We start from the raw sequence: 22230 nt of genomic DNA, 5'->3' as shown, positions 1-22230 counted from the left end.
CCATGCATGCTGAGTCTCTGCTAAAAGAAAAATCTTTCTGCCTGTACACAGCAGTTACAGTTAAGGTGTTCAAGTAAAGACTCCTGTATCTTAAGACAGATTTGAAGGTTGACAGGATTTGACAGGATTCCTGTCTTTTTGGTCCAGAGAAATAACTCACCTGTCCATCCTTCTCCCTTCACCAGATGTGCAAGAAATACTTGTGAAGAGGCAGGGTCAGGGAAGAATTTATTTTAATCCAAAGAACAGATTTCATTTTCTACTGAAAAATGGGCAAACATTACATATATTTCCTTAGATGCTATGTAACCTTTTAGGATGTTGGGAGGAAAGATTATTTACATATTAAAAGTACATGAAGGAAAATGAGGCACAAAAATTACCTATCTTGGTCTTTGAAGTTAAGAGTTGGTTGCATTTAGTGGCATATTGGATAGATTACACAAAGTTGTCCCACTACTACCGGTAACAACCTCCCACAGCCTGTAAAAACACATTCTGCTTTGCACTAACTCTCAGTTTTCTGCAAGTTGCATTAGGAAGACAAGACTGCCTTTCCAAACAGGCATTTTGGTTCAATGTGTACCAGCAGTGTTGCACTACTGCATTATCAGGCAAACCACCAGTGATGATAAACCTCAAAGATGCACTGCCAGAGAAACTCCCCCTGAGCCTGGTCACTGGGAGATTTGAGTAAATACAGCACAACCGTACTGCACACACCATCCAGGGGTAGGCAACTATTGTGTGGTGCAATAGAGCATGCACGAACCAGCTCAGACTTGAAACTACCTTCTACATGTATTTGCAATATTTGCTACGCTGAACTAAAGCTTTTTATTCCCTCTCTTTCAAAAACCTTTTTCTGTGGGGAAGAAGTCTTGGATGCACACAGTCCTGCTTTCCAGGGGACTACTACTAAGATGATGTGTTTGAAGGAGTCTAACGTCTGCTTTAATGGGATTGTCTCTTTTTGTAGTCTCTAGGAGGATGGTGTAAGCAGTAGCTGATTATCTAAAGCAAGACAGTTTGTTCTGACATGTCTTGCTTGGGGTCTACCAGGGAAGGTGCTCCCTGTGGGGTGGTCTCTGGTGGGACAATACCAAGCTTGAGGCTCTGCTCTGAGACCAGACTGTGCTCAAAACTCAAACACACAGATCTAGACAACACCACTAAAGCCCTCAGATACAAACTTGTTTAGGAACCAGGAAAACCTTGGCTCCATGATTTCCTTTGGGGGAATTTAGCTGTTGCCTTGCTATAATAAAATAAGTCATCTTCATCAGTCTTTCTTAGTTCAGGGAATTCTCAAAGACATGGGGGAACTTCCTAAAAGTTAATTGTTTTCTTCCACCAAATCTGTAGAAATTTGTAATTTAAACTGGTTAACACCAACTATTAGTTACCAGTGCTGTAGGACATGGTTTTTTACTGTATGCTGTAAAACCAATGCAATTAACATGAGCATTCTAATCACTTTTACGACGTTTATCAAATCTCTCCAGTAAAGCCTTCCATATGCTGCCTGGGATTGTTTGGTGCTTGCTTATGAGAGCCTGGACAGCAGCCTTGGTCTGAAAAGAGAAGAGAAATTTGCCTTTAAAGACCTATTTTATACACAGAAGAAAAGTCTAATCTCTAAGTTCTCAGAGGTTCAAGAGGGAAAATTCACACATAGCTCTACTGTAAGAAGATAATTGTGTTTTATATTAACTAGCTGTCCTAATGACACATTTCTTGGAAAAGAAAGGAACAAAAACAATGAATGCATTTTGGGTAGGCTGAAATTACTGAGATATATCAAATGTGCTCATTATTTAGTCAAAGTAGCCTTTAACACATTCAAACATTAAGTTTCTGCAATCCACTACCCCTGAAAATTTTCATCAAAAAAGTGATGGATAAAGCCTGGCTCACCCCATCTGATCTTATAGCTGACCTATCTTGGACAAGGAATTTGGAGTAGGAACCTCTGTCTGTCCTTCCCACCATGAATTCTCCCATAATTTTATCATATACAGCATGTACATAATAAGAAAAGTCATAATACTCATTACATGAGATTCAAATGAAAGTTTAGGAAGAGAATGAACACAATATTCTGTGTCTCTAAAAGAAATAAGAAATTATCTTCTTTTGTTTTCCCTTGTGTGTTTAAACTTGAAGTAAGGGTAGCTACATACTCCATTGATCTACTCCAGAGTTATAGTAGAATATCACTGTGAATATAAAAAAGGAGTAGCAAAACCTTTCCTGACAGATTCATGTCCTAACTCCTTTGCAGGGCAGGATCAGAGAGAGGTCAGCCAGGCCACTGCTCACGTCAAGCCTCATTTAAATTACCTTTTTTTTAAGTAATATCAGCCACAGAAGACCTAACTGTACTCCCACCAAAGTGGGTGGTGGTCAAAGGGGGCAGCCAAAGGCTTGCCTTAGTAAGGCAAATCAGTATCATGGGAAATTTCAATTTCACTTTTGCAGGTACACAAAATACTGTTCCCCTAAAATACAAGAATATCAACAACCATAAGAGCAGTCATATTGCTTCCAGCCTCCTAAAGGTGCTAAGAGCAAACTCTACAGCTTGCTGGGCCTGTTCCCTTCTGACAGACCAAACCTGTCTTTCTGGTTTCACTTTTGTGAAGCTCAGCACAACCTACAGTAGACCCTTAAAAAGGAAAAAAGAAAACAAAAGAAGAAAAACTAGCCTTGTTGCATCTTTTTATGTGCAGCAAGGTGTTTTATACTAAGTGATTTCTGAGAGATGATTTTTTTTGTGTATTTCTAGGTTGTAGCAGATTTTTTTTTCTCATAAAATCCTCCTTTTATCTTCCATGAAAAATTTTAAAGCCTCATTTTCAGTTTAGCTTTATATTTTGAAAAATACTTAAACTCTAGATCTATAAACACTTTTATGCTCTAATCACTAGGCATCACTAATTTCACCAAACTATGGGTACTCAAAATATTTTTATATTTTGGACGCAACTTTTTAACATTTTCATTTTGACAATGAGACTGAAGCTCTTGAAGAACTTTGCTTCTAGACCCCAATGCTATTTGGTGAAGATTCTCAAAGTTATTGGTTATTTATTAAATTTATTTTCATAGTTACTGAAAACTGCATTTAAAACATAATTTACATTATTTCAGTTATCATCACTGTTATCATTATCAGTTATCATTATTATCATTATCAGTTATCATTATTATCAAAGTTATCAAAGGCATGGGAGAAACAAAGTTAACACAACAAGAAGACAGAGCTCATACATTTGGAAAGGATCAGGACATCCCAATGAACTGTTACTATATCAATATTTATTGGTAGGTATTTGTATATTAAATGATCCCAAACCTCAACTGCCCATGGGTGAACAAGCCAGTAAAAGTGTATTTGTCTTTATTCAAGCATGCAAAAAACTGGTTTCAAGTGCACTTATAGTAGAGGGCAAAGTATGTAGTTCAATATTGCAAGGAGAGAGAACTTACCTTTTCAACTAATTCTTCTGCAGTTATATTTGGGTCGTAAGGGATTGGCTGCCCAATGTATGTGCGAAATTTAACTGGAAGTCCTCCGTATGGAGGAGTAAAAGGCAATCGAGTGCTCTCATATAACTGTCTAAAAAATCCTGAAATGGTTTATGGGAGGAAAAAGCGAGATTATAGTCACAGTAAACACAATTCAAACATGAAATCTGATTAATGTAGAATACTTCTTAAAAATCCATGCTTTATTTGATAGTCAGGACGTTGTTACAGGTTGAAGAAAGTTGAAGCAATTGTCCACCAAAACAAAGCTTGATAGACTTAATAGACCAGAGAAAAAGTCAAATAGACCAGAGAAATAAGACAAATCACACACACAAGCCAGTTATGAACAAGCTATTTCCAAATTTGAGCTACCTCTGACCCACAGCAAGTGTTAGAGAATCCAAAGTAAGCAGAAGTCTGAAAAGCAAAATCTAAGATAAAAGCAAGAAAAATCTGAGAGAAAAAAGATAAAACATTCAAAATACATAAAATATATTTTTAAGTTCTTACTTCTTTCTTTAAACATCCTATAGCCTTCACGGACATTTTGAGTATACATTGGAATGATGGGCTAAGGAAGTAGAAAAAAAAATAAAAAGGTTGAAATGTTATACCAGGTATGAATTTCTGCTTTAGTGCTTGCTAATGCAGCTAAGAAACTCACTCAAATACAGAGGGTAATTACCAGTTAGTTAAGTAGTAAACAAGGAATCTTGATTTTAAAAACTCCAGAATAGAAATAAAATGCTATTTTTCAGCTGCCATAAACATCTGTTTTAAAGTCACTATCTGTAAATAAAATTACTGACACTGTACTAGGTTTTGTATAACTTCTATATTATGTATTTACTGCAATATCACTGACTGGAACATAAAACCAATTTCCATGGTTTGTCTAAAGCTTTCATTGTGAGTGGTGAATAGGAAAGTATTCAGTTTGTGAAGTCTTGCAGAAAGCAAGCAGACATTCACGGCTGGCTCGTCTCATCTGCTTCTCAAATAGGGTCTAACTGAAGCAGTAATGTTTGGACAAAACTTCACTGGAAAAGACTTCTGCAGATCCCTGAGACAAAAAAAAAGCAATTGTGTGTCCTCACTGACCTGGACTACACACCTTCTGAGGGTTACAGAACAAGGTCACTTCATCTTTGTGACTGAAAAGAGACATGCTTGAGATACCTGCACTTGAAACAGTCATGCCTTACAGCCTGAGGTAAGATTTCGTAGTTTGTAGACAGACTGACAGTAGTTGTATCCATGTATACAAATATTTTTTTTTTCTCCTCTATTGTCCCTTTTCCTTTTCCTGAAACTCTAATTTGAACAGGTTGTAGGAACAACTTGTCCAGAAGGTAATGAAAGAAGACTTTCCTACTGTTAAGAATCACTACTACAGAACAGAAGCTGCAGGATGAGGAAAAAAAAAGCAGGAAAAATACCTAACTAGAGCCTACCAAATAACTCATAGTGATAGAAAGCATTAAAAGGAAAAAATACCTGAGGGAGAACAAAAGTATTAAACATGCATAAAGCTGTAATAGTAAGCCTTTCAGAATGCAAAATTAAGGGAAACTGTTAGAAATAAACCCTTAAAAAGTAATCAATAATGCTGTTTAAAAATATATAAGTACTGGACTCTAAAAATACTAAACTTTTTTCAGCTATTAATTGAATACTGTACAGCTAAGATGTAAAATGTTTGAAACCTATCTGTCACACAGACAAAACACTAAATTTTAGGAATATTACAAGAAACATATGGTAGGCAATAAAGAAATCTGGTAACTACAGAAGTTACTCTCATATAATGATCAGCAACTGAGGTCCAGGGTAGGCAGCAACTTTCAGTACCTAATCTGGAAAACACAGGTATGCACATAAAATCTTACATTTCTAAAGCAGCACAACCAGATCTGGAGTAACCAACACATTTATACTTGCTGTGCTGGAACTGAGCTGGGTCAGCCCCAGCCAGCTTGAAAATCACAGAATTACAGGATAGTTGAGGTTGGAAGAGACCTTTGGAGATCAGGTAGTCCAAAACCCTTGCCCATACAAGAGAATTTTATAAATCATAGCTCCTGTTTATTTTTCACCTAACTTAGCTTGAAGGAATTTTTTGGCACAGGTAAAATTCAGGGATCTTCAGAAATGATGATTCCTCCCCATTAGCCTGCAAAAACCAAGCCACAGGCTGACAGTACTTCGGAAAATCATGGATGAATTTGACTGAGACAAATATATGTCCTAGAGGTACACTGAGTCATAACATTAAATAGTAACACTCTGACTCCTGTTAAGCAGAGTAGTTACACAAAATGAAGTGGAAACCAAATGCAGAAACTTTGCAGGTAAGGACTGAGGCTGAAAGTATCTTCCATGTTTGCTTTTCTTCAGCTTTTTCAGTGGAAGAATTATTGAACTTCTGTAATATTATATGATGGATGGGAATGTCTGTTCATATTTAAAGTTGGTTTTGTCTTGAATTCTCCATTCAAGTAATCTGTGACAGGTTATTAACCACAATGTAGTCATTTTGATAAAGTATGTGTAGTTCTTTGGTTGAGGGTTACACTGTATGTAGAGAAATTTTTAAAATACCCTTATAATTCTATCTTGCTTTTATTCATGATATCTGAGTAACTATTAGCAAACTTATATTAATTGCTACATAATAAAACAAGCTCTGATATCTGGATGAATCTATCCCCAGTGTATTTGTTTTTTGTGGCCAGATTTTGGTAGAGGGGGAGCTACAGGGGTGGTTTCTGCGAGAAGCTGCCAGAAGATTTCCCTGTATCTGGCAGAGCCAATGCCAGCTGGCTCCAGGATGGATGAGCTGCATGCCAAGGCCAAGCCCATCAGGAATGATCAAAACGCCTCTGTGATAACATATTTAAGAAGGAAAAAAATTATTGTGCATACATAATTGTGGACAGAGAAGAAGAGGGTGAGAAAATGTGAGAGAAGCAGCCCTGCAGGCACCAAGGTCAGTGTGGAAGGAGAGGAAGGAGATGCTCCAGAGCAGAGATTCCCCTGCAGCCCAGGGTGAGGCATCTGCAGCCCAGAGAAGACCCCAGCAATGCAGAGATCCACCCATGGAGGAGGCCCACACCAGAGCATGGATGCCTCAAAGAGGGCTGTGTAGCTGCAGGGAAGCAGTGCAGGAGCAGGCTCCAGGCAGGGGTCTGCAGACCCACGGAGAGAGAAGCCCATGCTGGAGCAGGTTTCCTGGAAGGACAAGCCCATGCTGGAGCAGGTTTCCGGAAGGACTTGTGACCCTAGGGGGGACCCTCGCTGGAGCAGGCTGTGCCTGGAGGACTGCACCCTGTGGAAGAGTGACTCATATATTCAAGGAGAACCTGTTGCCCAGGGCATGGACTCAATTTGAAGTTTGTCTCCTGTGGTATGGACCCCATGCTAGAAAAGGAGAAAGACTCTTCTCTGAGCAGTGGCAGAAACAACAAACTGGCCATGACACCCATTCCCCATCTGCCTGTGCCACTGCAGGGAAGGAGGTAGAGCCAAGGAAGAAGGGAGAGGTGGGGCAAGAGTTGTTTTTAAGACTTTTACTTTACTTCTCATTGTCTTGATCTGATTTTGTTGCTAATAAATGCACTTAACAGCCCTAAGTTGAGTCTAGTTTGCCCATAATAGTATTCAGTGAGTGAATTCTCCCAGTCTTTATATCAGACTTTGAATCTTTTGCTTTATTTTCTCTCTCATGTCCACTTGTGGAGGGCAGTGATTGGGAGGCTTTGATGAGTGCCTGGCATCCGCTACACCCCAGTCTTTGGTCAATCTGGGAGACTAGTCTAGCCAGTATTAAAAAGGGTGCAGCAAGAACAAATAATCAAACTTGAAATGTGTCAAAAGATGGGATCCAGTGACTACTGTGGACCTAATTTTATATAAGAAATTATATATTAGGTTAATATTGCCCCCTCTCCTGTTAAATGCACAGCAGTTCCTTTTTTTTTTTTTAGTGTTTAGTTATCTAAGGTTTGTCTGATTGCAGATTTCCGGATAAATACCAATGATGCCCAAAGTTCAGTGAAGCTTGCAAGCTAATTACAGCAATGTCCATCATGCAGGGATCTAATCAGACTTCCTGATCATAAAACCCCACAAAACTGAATGAGGGTAATAAAAAGAGATATAAGAATTTCCAGCACTGTAAAGGTAAGTCCAGGATAGTAGCTGTGAAAGGATAATATACTCTCTCTGCCCTCCTGGTAACAGTCCTGCATAGTGCCTGTTTTACCAAACATTATGCAAAGGACCACAAGACTCTTTCACACTGCAAGAATCTTACCCTCAAAGAATACCCAATTCAATAAATAAAATTTTTAAAACCCCCATCAAGAACCAAACCCAAAATCTGTCAAGAAAAGGAGGTAAAAATTGTATGTACTACTATTCAGTTATTTCCACATGCTTCTATATTATGGAAGACTAGTAGAATTAGGAGAATTACTGGCAAGGATTCTTGTGATGTGTTTTGATGAAGTTGGCAATCTATGTAAGGGCACTCAGAGTTTTGAATTCAATTTCTATTTAAAAATCCACAACTGTTACATTGTCTTACTGTAAGGTTCCATGTGAAAAGAGAACATCGGGCAAAAGTTTTTCCAGATGTTTGAAGTAGCTTGAAAGACAGAGATGAAAGCAAAATCAATAGAAATCTCTCAAGTTTTGAAAGTGACAGCTCTTTCTAACTGTTTCAGCATATAATTCATTTAATATATAGGAAGACAATTAGGGAACTCAAGACACCCATGTGAAACCCATGACTGAGTTTATCCCATTCACATTCTGATACTTTCCCAGCAGTGGTGGTGTACAGGCCCACACAGTATATGAATTATTACGACTAACATTTGCTCCTCTGAGAAAAAGGGCAGGAAACAGAACAGAAGCACCTAAAACCTGATTTTTAAAGGCCACATTAGACAAGATGTGGAAACAGGATTCCAGGCCTAAAATTACTTTATCCATTGGGTAAATGTCCCTAATTTTATTCTAGTGTTTAATTATCTCCCCACAATAATTTAGAGTTATGAAGAAATATTTTCCTGAAGCATGCATTTTGCACCTTAAGAGCCTTTGTACTAGGAGCCATAGCACAAGAGACCAAAAGAATTTTGAGAAGCAACAAATCAGATGAGGTGCAAAAGCGATATAAGTGCATAAAAAGGGATGTTAAGAAATTAAAGTTTCATGGGAAGAACTCAACTCCCTGTACAGCTTCTCCTATATAGACAGAAAACTTTATGTGGAAGATCAAAGGGCACTGCAAGTGATGAGATATTCATAAGAATGTGAGGAAAAGGTGATGGTTGTGCAGTTCATGAGAAAGCAGCAGAAAGTGCATGGCAGAAGAGATAAAGCCTGGATTCGCACCAGTATTGTCAGACACAAAAATCACTAGGTATGCTAAGTCTAAATTAAGGCAGAAAACTTGTGTCTCGAGGTGGTGATGATGATGAGGAGTGGCAGTTAGGAAAAAGATGGGGTTGCTGCTCTTTCAGCTGCATGCCACCCCAAATACAATAATTTTCCAGAGACTGCAAAAGAAAGACAGTCTCCCATGTAGATTTAGATACAAGAAGTCACAGCTAGTGGTAGAAGGTTGTATTTGTAGCTCATCATCCGTATGGAAACTAACTGAAACCTTGGCCATGAGTACATTGGTGGAGTGCAAATCAAGAGAAGAACATATCTAGAGGATGCTGAGAATCTGACACCCACACTGAACACATTTCAGTGCTCTGTTTTTATCCAGAACTAATTCTTGTTTGGCACCATTGACTGAAGACCAATGGAGAGTATTAGGTTCCAATTTTGGTTTAGTTTCAGCCAGAAAGAATGCAGCTCCAGTATTCTAACATGTTCTTTGATGTGAATGAAAGCACGGTGAGGGAAATGCACAAACTGCTTCAAAAGTGCACACAATTCAAACTCAGACACTAATGTAGACACACTTTGAGTTAGTTGATGCAATCTTTCACAAACATGAAGAAAAGTAAAGGTAAGGACAAAATCCTAGGCCCTCACAGAATAAATGAGAAGAAAGATAAAACAATACATTAAAGAACCATAAGGAAATGACTGGATATGTTGAAGTAAGGTAAAGATGTAAGTCTGTTAGGGTAAGAAAAAAAGAATGAAACCTTAGGGCAGAATGGAGAAGGACCATAGTGAAGATTCTTGAAATACAATCAAGATGAAACACTGGATGCCTGCATGATGGAACTGCAGACATGGAACCACAGATATGGATGCTTTGAAACAGTCAAGGAAAAGTTTGACAGTTCCACAAAACTCTTGCTCCTTGTGAATGAATATGCTTGAGAAAAGCAATGGGAAAAGGAAATGAAATCTTTATTTCCCAACCGTTTTTCCTGGAAGATTTTCCAACAAATGCTCCTAAGCTGTATTTTATAATGAAGCAGATATGCACACAAAAAGCATAAACTGGGGTTGGTAATGTATAGCACTCACCACTTTCGCTTCTAGAGCCACCTGAGCAAAGCCTTTTCGATTTCCCCACATCAGCTGATAACTTTCATCACTGAACAGCGCCTCTCGAACTCCACCCGGTGAGATGGACACCAAGTATCCTTTCTTCAGGGCAACAAGACACTCCTCCCTCGTACCTGGTATGACACCCGTCACAGCCAACAATAACCTAAGTCCTGAAATAAATAAGGAGCAAACGTACATTTAATATAACAATAAATACCCCAAATGCTGTTTGCATGGAGGAGCCAGATTACAACTAAATTAAAATCTAGTAGCTATATATTTATATTTATATATTTAGGCTAAGACAAATTTTTATGAAAGAAGTAAGACACCTACAGAATAAATGCTGGCAAAATGACAAATACCTGACAATATTTTTGCCCAAATATTATGAAGATGAGCCATATTGTCAGGAACGCTTCAATTAAAAAATATTTCCACATGCTGTATTTCATAATTATCAAACAAATTATGTAAACAAAACTTGTGGGTCATAGCTAGAAATCAGAAAATGAGCATCTATTGCTCTCTCCTTCTTTTTACATATTTTAATACAGAAAAAAGAATCAGTACAATAAAGATTGATACAAAAGTAAATACTTGACAAGCAGCTAGTTTTGGTCTTTTAAAATGTGATATTTAACATTTTAAACATTGAGGTTTTGAGCTGTATAATTGAGTATTTTATGGTTAAATTGCAAACTATGTGGATCAAATTCATGCATCTTAAGATGCATGAATGACAGAAACTAGCAGGGCAATTTCAGCACCACATGAATGAATCATGAATGAATTCACCACAGTGAATCTCCTTCCTCTGTTTCCATAACTGGGATTTCTGTAAAGGACAGACTGATAACCATAGAAGTACTGTATGATTTCTAATATTATCTTCATATTTTAAATATATCTGTTTGGAACTCTGATAGAAAGCAAACAAGCATTTCCGCAAACTTCAAATTCCCTGTTCAAAGAGCATAGTTTGAAAATAATTTTTTTATATTAATAAGTGGAAGCAACAGCTCTGATGGAACTGGACTGACAGAAGTCTGCAACAAAAGCTTTGGAAGGCAATAGAAAACGCAGTGCTGAATTCTGTAATTTAATTGTATTTAATCTTATTCAAGGTATCATGCTTAACAGATCTTTCGTCAAAGACAGATATTGACTTTGTTTAATCCTCTGGTGAACTCATATGTTTCATTCTAAAGTCAGGAAGATCATACTGTTACTAAGCAAAGAGGTTCTTCATTTGCTTGGCTTTAAAACTTATGAGAATTATAATGTATCACATGAAAATACTATCACTTCTTATTCCCCTTTTCTAGGTCTCACAGAATTTTGTTATCCCTCAGCCATGCAAGGCTTCTGTCTGATGTCCTAGCTTTTCAAAGGAAGCCATACCACACCTCTGAATCCTCCTTTTCCTTTTTTTTTTGTTGTTACTTTATTACTTAACAGCTATTCTGAGATGGAGAGACTTATTAATTCACAAGAAGAAATCTCCTGTTAGTGTAATTAATCCTGTAAATAAACTGAACTGTGGTCTAGCATATGCTCATGAGAAATCTTTAAAGAATCCATCTGTGAAGTGTAACATTTCTTTGCAAAAAGTAAGCGGAGTAGAGCAAAATAAGGTTGGGGAGGAATTTCACTTTTAGCCACATCTTCTGCTAATGCAGTGGGGAGGTCTAACTTCAATTATTTGTAGTCCTTCTTACCAGATGTCTCTTTATAGCCTTTTTGAAGGCTGACACAGCATTTGCCCCCTTTTGTTGCTCTAGCATGACCATAATGAAATCAATATTTTATGAACACGCCAGTAGTCCAGGAACTGCGCAGCTGAGAGTGTTGCTTAGTCGTAACAAATGTGTATTTTATATTTGTAATAAAAATATGTGCTAGGGACACTTCAATTTGAACAGTACCCTCTTATTTATTTCTTAAAAAAAGAAGTCTCCCTTGCAAGGTTTGGCTAAACTTTCTCCTTTTTTGAGGGTACTCTTAAAAGCCAATCAATCATCTTTTGATGACTTCTTACTTCCATTGTGCTCAGTACAACACAGTATTTACTAAATAGGACTTAAGAAAATTATTGTAATCTTCTCAAGTCCTACTTAAGAAAGGACACTTTCTAGGAGTGCCTGAATATGGTTTTGGCATCAAATTTACTTGAGTTTATACTACTTGTTTTCAGGAAAACTCTGTTTTCCAAAGAGTGTCCTTCTAAATAGCTTCCTCTATTCTCTATTTTAAAACAGCTTTCAATATTAGTGGCATAAAGGTGCCTTAAAATAATTCCCCTGCTATTCCTTCTGGACACTCTTTTTTACACCTTGTCTTTCTAAAATTGAATCATTTTTCCTTCTCTGTGTCTTCTCCTGACCAGTCAGCACTAAGTCAATAGTAGAGTCCTATCCAGCACTTTCTACTGAGGGATGACATTTAATCCCAAAAGGATTATAATCTCTATTTGCTTGCTTTGGAAGGTTTACCAATGTTTCACTGAAAAGACAGGATAATGCTACTCTGTTTGTCCTATTACATCTACCAACTTTTAGTTTAAAAATCTAAAAGCATTCTTTTAGTTTAAAAGCTCACTTTCAAATACAGTAAATGTAAAGTTCACCAAAACTAGGACAGGTTTTGAATCCAAGAAGCTTAAATACAAGAGAACAGGTTCCTACCTGGTAAACGAAACACAAAATGATCAGCTACTGACAGGCAAAGTCTTTTCTTCCACAGAAACAGCCTAGACAAAAAGTAAAGGTAGTCTATAGGAATAGCTCCATGGTAATAGACAAGAATTCCTGGTCCTTCTGGGAGGTTTTTCACACCATGAAGCTCATAACCTGTTTGGGATGGAAAGCAGTACACTGACAATGATATCTGTAAATCATCTGGCAGTTTACAGAAAACTTTTTACTTTGTTAAGTGACCTTCAGAGACTTGTGAAAGCCTCTGTAGTAGCTTTCAAAATAATTAAATTCTGGATGGATCTTTTGGTCAATACACAAAGAAAGTCCCTCAGACACCACAGCATATCACTAGACTGATTTGTTGGTCAATTTAATCATGAGAGAGACTTGAACCTGACATTTTTCCCAGTGAGGGAACTAAAGTAATTATTTCCTATTAGGAGCTTTTTGTAAATAGTACAATAATAAAAAAAATAAATTAGTAACTAGTGTGAAAATGTTTCATTTTCAGAAATAGTGGCTGACAGTCTGCATACTTTCATGAAATCTGGAAGTATGAATCTCCATCCTGTGTCAATGAGAATGAAGAGTTTGGTATTTTCCATAATTAAGTTTTTCTCTTTTAGAGAAAGTGAGATGTTTAAATTGAAACCATAATCTTTAAGAATCCCAAAGAGAGGTTCTCTCCACAGGAATTAAATATATTCACTTCACAGTGGGAGGGAATTTCCTCACAGACATGAACTTCTATGAATCCTTATCATGACTCTTCCAACATTTGGTTTAGGTTTCAGGTGGAGCCAGACTAAAAGGGTAATGTATACAAAGGCTTGGGAAAGACACAGCTTTTGCCAACTAAGAGCTCTGTTCCACCTTGTCTGCCTTCATTTCCATCCCTGCTACATCTCTTGCCATGAGCCATTTGGATAGAATTGGAGCAAGCAGTATCCTAGGAGCACGTGGAGAAAGTTTTATACTGCAGGCTGTTCAAAGAAGCCATACAAAGTATAATAAATGTAACTTATTTGCATCCATATGGAAGAAAAAAATTAAAACTTCTGTGTATTTACCACTTATTGTAATTCAATACTTCAAACAAGTCCTGTTGTACTTACCATGCCATATTCTTGCATATATATCCCAAAAGCCTGCTATAGTTTTTCTTACACCATTCCAAACATCACTCAAGGGATCTGCTTTTAACTCATTGTTCCTCTGATATATTAAAAGCAAAATATTAGTAAGGTAAATGAAAAAGACAATTGTTAAAGGAACTATAAAAAAAACTAATATTGCACTAATTGTCAGTGAGGCAATGATCAGATGAAAAATGTATTTCTTCAGGAGCTCCACAATAGTCCATTCTTCCAATGCATAGAAAAGACAGCTGAGGCTGGTCATTGGTAACTGTCCTGAAGCACAGGATTCTTTTCTACCTAGCATGTCCTGCATGGAGAAGAAAAAAAAAAAAAACAAAACAAACAAACAAAAAAAGAGCTGTAGTTTCTCAATTTGGAAAAAAAGGTTTCTGTAAATACACCTGATCCTTATTTTGGCACAACCCAGGTTTAAACATTTTGTGTCTCTCTGTCATGCTAGGATAGCTGTTGGCTAGGAGATTGTCCATGTATTTATGGAATAGGGGCTGAAACAAGAAGGACCGGAGTTCAACAAAGCCTCAGGATCCCTGCAACATGGCTGATCAGATAATTTCTCTCAAAAGAAAGTAAGTGAAGAGTATTTTTAGCAGGGGAGTGAGCAGCTGAAGGGACAGCAGCAAAACCAAGGCAGTCATGGCTTCTCCACAAGGCCTGGAAGCGTCTGGGACAACACTTGGTTCTGCTGTGAACACTGGGACAAGCAGCTTCTCACCCCTTATCCATACAACACTTTTCTTTCAGATCTTCCAGCCCTAGCAAAGGCCAGGCGAGCTCCATGGTATGTTTTCCACATGCAACTCCCTAGTTAGTCCATTCCTACAGCTGACCCTGCCTGCCTGGCAGCAGGTAGTGGTTACACTGGAATGTGAGAGCACTCCAGCATCACTGGCTGCTTTAAAGAGCCTTGAGCAATAGCCAGAGATTTAAACATTGCAATCCAGCTCAGTAATCCATAACTTAATACAGATTTTCCTTGCCTCAATCAGGTTGCAGCTTGTTTAACGAGTGGATTTTTCCGCCCCACTACCAGAACAAGTTCCTACAAGAAACAAATCCTAAGTGCCAAAGTCAGTGCCAGGATGAGAAAATACAGCAAGCTCAGACTTCTCTGACTTTACGTCTTCACAGCTGTACTTATATGAGCAAACCTGCTGTACACTTCTGTTTTCCTTCTTTGAAGCTTTGGGTAGAATATAGGGATGGACTGGAGTGAAGCACAGCTCCCTGCAGAATTACGGCTGACCAGGAGTACAGCAAACAGCAAAAGTGGAAAGCAGCCATGGACAAGCACTAGAGCCTAACATGCATCATGGCAAGACCTGCAGCATGAGTGGCTGCAGTAGGTATAAATTTGGTCTCCCACACCCCAATGAAATCTGTCCTTATCTCAAACCCTTTGAACTCCACATTGGCCACCAAAAATGACCACTTGGTTTAACCCCAGCAGGCAGCTGAGCACCACACAGCCACTCACTCCCTCCCCACTGCAGTGAGATAGGTGAGAGAATCAGATTAAAAGTGCAAAAACTCTTGGTTTGAGATAAAGGCAGTTTCATAGGTAGAGCACAAGCTGGAAGTTAAGAAAGAGGAAGCAAGCACTGTGTTAAAAGATGCTCAATGTGGTAAAAAAAACCAAATGAAATCAGTATGACAAAAAGTAACAAGAATTAATATAGAATTGTTTATATCCTGATGACTGGTGCCTCACTAAAATATAGGAAGATATGGATATTTTCACTGAAAAGAGATTTTATCAATAACATTAAAGAAAAAAAGGAATAGTCTGCATGATTCAGATATTAAAATATCTGTTTAGACTGTTTAAGAAGGATAAAACTGATGGTGTGGTGCAACTCTATAGCAAGTTATTGTTTATAAAGCTCTGATAAGAGCAAGGACTACAAATCCTCAATGTGTGCCAAGCTCTGTGCTGACAGAGCCCAGGAGAAGGCCATGTTAAGGGGGCTTGCCTCAGGTTACTGAATCAGAAATACTGAGCAGTACTGGGAATGATTTGTTCAGCCTGCAACATGGGGTGAAGGAAGTGAGTGGATTTTGTATTGTTATTGGGGGGTCACATCTGGAACACAGACTACTACAGCCAGCAGCAAAAGTGTCTTAAAATCACAGATAAAATATTCATATCCATATCAAGGACATCAATAATAACCTCTATATGATAGAGGGATTAATTTAGATATACAGATCACTGATGAACAAGAGATTGTATAATCTATCAACAAGATTTAAGATGATTCCAAAGCCCCCAAGCATAAGTAATTAATTGCAGACTCAAGAGCCAGATAAACTTCTGACAAGATAACTGAGAAGCTGGTAACTGGTGCCACTCATTCTAATTTGGTGGGAACAGACCTTGTAAACAAATTTACTTCCATTCTTTGAAGAAATTAGAGGTTTAATAGCTTGTACAGGTTTCATGCTTATATAATTTTAACAGGAGCTTCTTAAAGAGTCACTTTAAGCCACACATGAGCTGCTACTTGAAAGTCATCCTTCCACCACTGATTCACTCTCAGTTCTTATCCCCAGCCTGATCTCCCTCAGGATCTCCTGGCTCCCTGCTAGAGATTCCAGTGAAAATGCTGGCACAATCAAAATCACTCTTGGGAACAGCCCAAACTTAGGTTGGTAGACAGGTATTATGCCTGTATATTACCAATGCCACTTGACATTTTTATTAAAAAATAAATCTCTTTGAAATTGAACATATATGCAATGAATGATGTCATCAACTAGCATGACAATAAAGTATCCATCAGTAGTGGAATCTCTACCAAATAGGAACTGAATCTATGTTCTACATTATTCAGCATTTTCAGAATTTTCTTCTAATATTAATAGGATGTTTACATTGATCAGTTTTAGCAATGCAACATTCCACTGATTCCTCTTCCTCCAACTCAATTTTTATGTAGCAGAAAATTACTTGCTGGCTGGAAAACCACAACCCTTAACTTTGTTAGCTCCCAGATTACAATATAAATGAACATGTTACTAATTTTTGATTTTAAGTTCAATATAGCCACTAGAAAAATGCTTTAGAAAGACAGTAAAATGTGCCAATGTGCAAAATTATATTTTTTTAAAACCTACAAAACAGATTTAACAATACAAGTTTGACCAAAGAAATCTGAAAGTAGTTGTGTAGATACAGAGTTGACCTTCTGCCAATTAGCTGGATGGGTGGGATGCAAATTAATTCAACATCATTCCAGCTGAATCCAAGGATAGAAAAAGAATAAATGATTGACTGATTGATGAACAGCTAGAAGCAGCATGGCTTCTTCTGGAAATTGGGTACTCAACCATAGTTCAGTTACTGCTTTCACAGTTCAGTTGCAGACTACCTCAAATATTTAAAAAGAAAAGAATGAATTCCAATCACTGAAACCTGGACCCTGATATTTGGACTATATGATGCAAGTCCAACATTGCAAATGCATCCCTCTGCTGTCAGTATATCACAGGGCTACAACAGGACAGGACTTCTGTTTTCCCATGTTCCACTAGCTATGTCTCTCTAGTTCCCTGCTGAAACCCCAAATACAATTTTGAAGCATTCTTTCTACCAAATACCGTATATGAAATTATTACAACTATATTGCCTATTGCAAAGTAACCCTGTTACTAACAACCTCCTCTATTATGCACTAGGAGACAATGCAGGAGTGCTACCACAAAGTAAACACATTTACTTATAATGGCTTTGGTTTGCTCCAAATGTCAAATCTAAGGGAGAAATTTCTCTTCTGCTTTTAACAAACCTGAGCCAGGAGCAGCTCCAACGTACTTCAATACTGAATATCCTCTAAAAGGTTAACAAGTGGGTATAGTGTCATATTGTTTAGCAAAAAAGCCCAAACAAACACTTTTGAAATTGTCTACATCTTTCTTATCTTATCTAGTGATGGACTTGAAGCTACTGTTCTGAGTGATTTCATTGTTCTTATAGAGAACAACATATGTGTTGACATGTGAGGTATTTGTTTGGGCTCCACCTCTAAAGCATATCGAATTCCAGAGTAATCACTCTATCTACAGTGTAAAATTACAGGTGATGTCACAGAAAGACAGAACTACTCTCTCCCTACTTAGAGAGGAGCTCCCCTTTCAACAAAAGTCTCCTGTAATACAAGTTGTTCAGATCCTAAGGTCTTGCTTATCATTTGCTGATAAGGATAATCTTACCAACACTATAATCCCAGGAAGAACAAAGGTGTCACAAGAGACTTACTACATTAAAATTAAACCCTTGTAGCTGGCTTTCAGTCATGACTGAAGAGTCATAATCTTGGTCCTGCTGCTTGCTAGTTTGCTCTTGGCAATAAGTTTAGCAGAGCATCATGAGAAGACGCTTTACACAGAAGCAAGTGTAAGGTAACTGCAGACTCTTGGAGAGAGAATTTTTTTAACGCTTACTTGTCGCAGGCTCCTACTCTTTGCTCAAACTCAATTGTTCTGTTTCATAACGGGAGTCATCCAACAGCTACAATTCTGCCTCTTGCCTTTCAATGCAAATGAAATCCCAGTTTAATATTTCCTGGATGTTTTGTGGCAGTTCCATGGAAAATAACTCTCTTCCTGGTCTCACCCTGCCACCACCCACTTTATTTATTTCCATAAATCCACACCCTCCTGTGTTGGTAGAGCTTCCCCCACTTCAGCACATCCATCCCAAAAATGAACAGTCTATCCCGTCCAGACAGAAACTATTGGCCATTACAGAGCTCAGTCCCCCAGGTTTTTGCAGCCATTCTACCTTTTTCACACACTGAGGATACTAAACCCAGAACACTGTTTCCCATTTACAGCCTCAGCAAACATGAATAACTGAATTCTCACTTGGGTTTGATTGAGCAAGTGGGTATTAGGCACTATCCCTGGCTGACCATCTTTGCTCAGCTTGATTGCCAGAAATGTGGCAGGTAAGATCTAGAAGAATAATAAAATTTTAGAATGGTTTGGGTTGGAAGGGACCTTAAAGGGCATCTGGTTCCAACCCCCCCCCGCCATAGGCAGTGACATCTTCTACTAGACCAGGTTGCTCAAAGCCCAATCCAACCTGTCCTTCAACAGTGGGGCATCCACAACTGCTCTAAGCAACCTGGTCCAGTGTCTCATCACTCTTATAGTAGATTTCTTACTGATATTTAATCTAAACTGTCCTCTTTCAGTTCAAAGCCATTTCCTTCTTGTCCTGCTGGTTACATGCTTGTGTAAAAAGTCCCTTTCCCTCCCTCTTGTAGGTCCTTTTCACACACTAAAAAGCTGAAATGAGATCTCCCTGAGGCTTTTTCTTCATCAGGATGAACAATCCCAATTCTCTCAGCCTGTCTTCGCAAGAGACTGCTCTGATCATCTTTCTGATCCTTCCCTGTACCTGTTCCAACAGGCCCATGTCTGTACTAGGCTGAGAACCCCGGAGCTGGATCAGCACTCCAGGTGATGGCTCACGCCTGGAGCAGAGCAGAGGGGCAGGATCAGCTCCCTCACCCTGCCGTGCACGGCTTGGGATCCAGCCCGGGACATGGCTGGCTTTCCCGACCTGTGAGCACACATGGTCGGGTGTATGAAGAGGGTGTACAAGGAGCAGCATCTGCGTTCAGATCTGGTACTTGTCCTGCTCAGGCACCAGTAAAATACCGCAAGTGCCTAACACCTACACTTGTCCCTTTTCTTCACCTGGAAGTGTCATTGAACATTTCCAAACATCAACACCGCGAAGACTCGAGGGTTTCCTCAATGTCTGGCACTAAGGGCCCCTAAGAACAGATCGCTGCTGAAGCCCGGGAGTGCTGGACCGCGGCTGGGCCTCCCTCCGCCGCCCTCCGTCCCATCCCGTGCCGTCCCATCCCATCCCGTGCCGTCCCATCCCATCCTATCCCATCCCGTGCCGTGCCGTCCCATCCCGTGCCGTGCCGTGCCGTGCCGTGCCGTGCCGTGCCGAGCCCCCGCCCCGCTCACCTGCCCGCGGCGGCGGCGCCGTCCCGAGCCGCCGAGCAGCCCCGTCCCGGGATAAGCGCGCCGCCGCCCCCGCGGCCGGGACCGGGAGGCGGAGCTGCGCCTGGCGCACACTGCAGGTGCAGCCTCCGCGCCCAGGTATCTCCGTGGAATTCTTCACCGATAAAAAAAATCCCGGAACGGGCGTCGGGAGCCCCGCCTGGGCGCGCTGGGATGGAGGAGCCGCTTCCCATCGCCGGGGAGGGCGGGACGCGCAGAGCCCTCTGCGCCCTTCCCTGCTTGGAAGATACAAGGCTCCCCAGGACGTGCTTCCAGACAATTCGTGTCCCGTTGATCAAGGAAACTTTCCGGCAGTGACATTGACTGCTACGTTGAGAAAATGCACTGGTTTTACAAAGGAAATAACCTCTTTAAAAAGGTTAAGAGACTTGGGTGCCACACAGACTTGGGCTATAATTAAAGCAGAACACAGAACGTGCTAATATGGCTAAATTCAGGCAGAATTTATTACTGAAATGTACTAAATACCCTTATGTTGTACAGTCGTTCACCCTCATCCTTATTCATGGAGGTCTTAGACTGATACAACACGTAGTATCAGTTTTGAAGTTCAGGAAATGGTTAATCCAACCTGTTTAAGGCAAGTGATTGAATTTCATTGATTTGATTTGATGCAGAACAAGAAATTGGCTCCCATGAAGTAAAATGCATGACTGCAGTACATTGATCCCACACACCTACAGTGCTGTAGTTGTGGGCTAGGGGAAGGGGACACAAACCTGTAAAAAAAGCATCCACCACTGAAGCTTTTTGTTGGCTTCTGGCTTTTATGGCACAAGACAGATTTGTTCAGTAACAGGTTTTCTTGGGAGGGAATAAAAAACTTGATATTCCTTGCCTAGCATGAAGCAGCAAAGCATTGGAAAAGTGGTTTTGCTGGTAGAGACTGAAAGAATGCAGATAGAAGGTATACTTGAGAGGCAAAAGCACATTCAGATGACCAGTGCAGAGAGAAAAAAATGTTGTACATAATACTTACTGGGCAATGCCAAATGTAGCTGAAATTATTTTGTTTTGTTCGCATGTGTTTTGTTTCCTTTGTGTTTGCATGATGGTGTACTATCACCCAAAGAGTCTGGATGGAAATGCAAGAACTAAACTACTATTGAAGAACAGAACTAGAATGAAACAGCAACATGATAATATGGATATTGAAAAATACATTGGAATAAAAAGTACTGAACAGTATTGTGTGAAGAAAAAGAAATAATTGCTTTGCTATCTTTGCTTTTCCTTGTCTTTTTTTTTTTTTCTTGAGAGTCATCTCAATGAAAAAGTGGTATGAGGCTTTTTCAGAGTATTTTTAGGAATCTATTATGGGCTTCTATCAGCAGATTTGCATATGAAGGGAGATTTCTAATGATAGATAAAACTACTCTGAGGAATCCATGTCATTACATGAAATCAAAATTTAAGTATTTGGATCTCAGGGAGTGGGAAAATATAATAAAGAGATGCAAAATCAGCCTGGAATGTTTTTGTGAAATAATGGTCAAAAATTTTAGAAAGTTTCCAAAATTCCTACAGATACCTAGCGTACAATGTGTATTATCATGACTTTAAAGATTCTGCAAGAAATGGAGCAAAAGGAACTGATTGGTATAATAAACTGTGCCATGTGAATCAGATGCATATGTTAAACTTCAGCTAAAAATAAAAGTAGCAACCAAGGTGAGATAAATATAAAAAATTAATAGAGCTGAAAAAGTACTCTGCTCTAATTTTGAATTAAGGTAATGAGATGGAGAATTGGCAGATTGATCATAAAGATGAAGGAGGAGAAGTAATAAAAGGGGAATGAAAAATCAATGTTCAGACATGGTAAGAACAGAACCAGTTCATTTTCTCAACCTATGCAAGAACAGTGTCTATCAGATTTAATTCCAGGCCCAGTAGTAAGGAGTTTCTAGTAGCTTTGTGGAGTTTAGAATACCATGTGACCAAGAATACCATATTGAACACTTATATTTGAGAAATTAGGAATAATTAGGAGTCTCCTGTATTCTGCACTACCCACTGTGTTCCAGACCAAAAAGTGTTAAGAAAATAGGAGCTCAAGTTGTGGAGAAATGGTAAACTCATTTCCTTTTCTAATTGTTAATGTTGCCAGGCAGTCCTGCCAATGGCATGAAGCTATGGGAAGAGTAAATATAACCTTAGGGCTCATCTTACAACGTTCCGGGTAGGATTACTGAAGTGTTACAGCTAACATTGAAGACATGGCTGAAATCTCTGAAATATTTTGTATAATTCTATTTCCTCCACAG

General features: G+C 39.0%; 1 protein-coding gene across 1 annotated transcript; it reads right to left on the bottom strand.

Moving 5' to 3' along the window:
* Window positions 1-1469: 1469 nt before the first annotated feature.
* On the bottom strand, window positions 1470-19960 carry LOC128942635 (transmembrane protein 68-like). The gene is made up of 7 exons (XM_054285204.1): window positions 19907-19960; window positions 13877-14207; window positions 12750-12914; window positions 10039-10232; window positions 4045-4105; window positions 3493-3632; window positions 1470-1574 (listed from the first exon to the last, which is right to left on the bottom strand). The coding sequence occupies exons 2-7, from the start codon at window positions 14202-14204 to the stop codon at window positions 1470-1472; spliced, it is 993 nt and encodes a 330-aa protein (XP_054141179.1). The 5' UTR covers window positions 14205-14207; window positions 19907-19960.
* Between the last annotated feature and the right edge of the window lie 2270 nt (window positions 19961-22230).

The sequence above is a fragment of the Melozone crissalis genome, unplaced genomic scaffold, assembly GCF_028551555.1.
Source record: "Melozone crissalis strain CALT ecotype California unplaced genomic scaffold, PUWL_Pcris_2 ptg000042l_1, whole genome shotgun sequence".
NCBI classification, from domain to species: domain Eukaryota; kingdom Metazoa; phylum Chordata; class Aves; order Passeriformes; family Passerellidae; genus Melozone; species Melozone crissalis.
Note: the sequence above shows the minus strand (reverse complement) of the source record. Positions and strands in the feature narration are given on the sequence as shown.

What these genes read in the sequence shown, in the direction of transcription:
- LOC128942635 (XM_054285204.1), bottom strand. Translation starts at nt 14,204, where the DNA reads ATGCTAGGTAGAAAAGAATCCTGTGCTTCAGGACAGTTACCAATGACC. An exon ending in ATATGCAAGAATATGGCATG is followed by an intron (nt 12,915 to 13,876) that starts GTAAGTACAACA and finishes CATCCCAAACAG; the next exon opens with GTTATGAGCTTCATGGTGTG. An exon ending in CAGAAGAATTAGTTGAAAAG is followed by an intron (nt 1,575 to 3,492) that starts GTAAGTTCTCTC and finishes TTCTCTTTTCAG; the next exon opens with ACCAAGGCTGCTGTCCAGGC.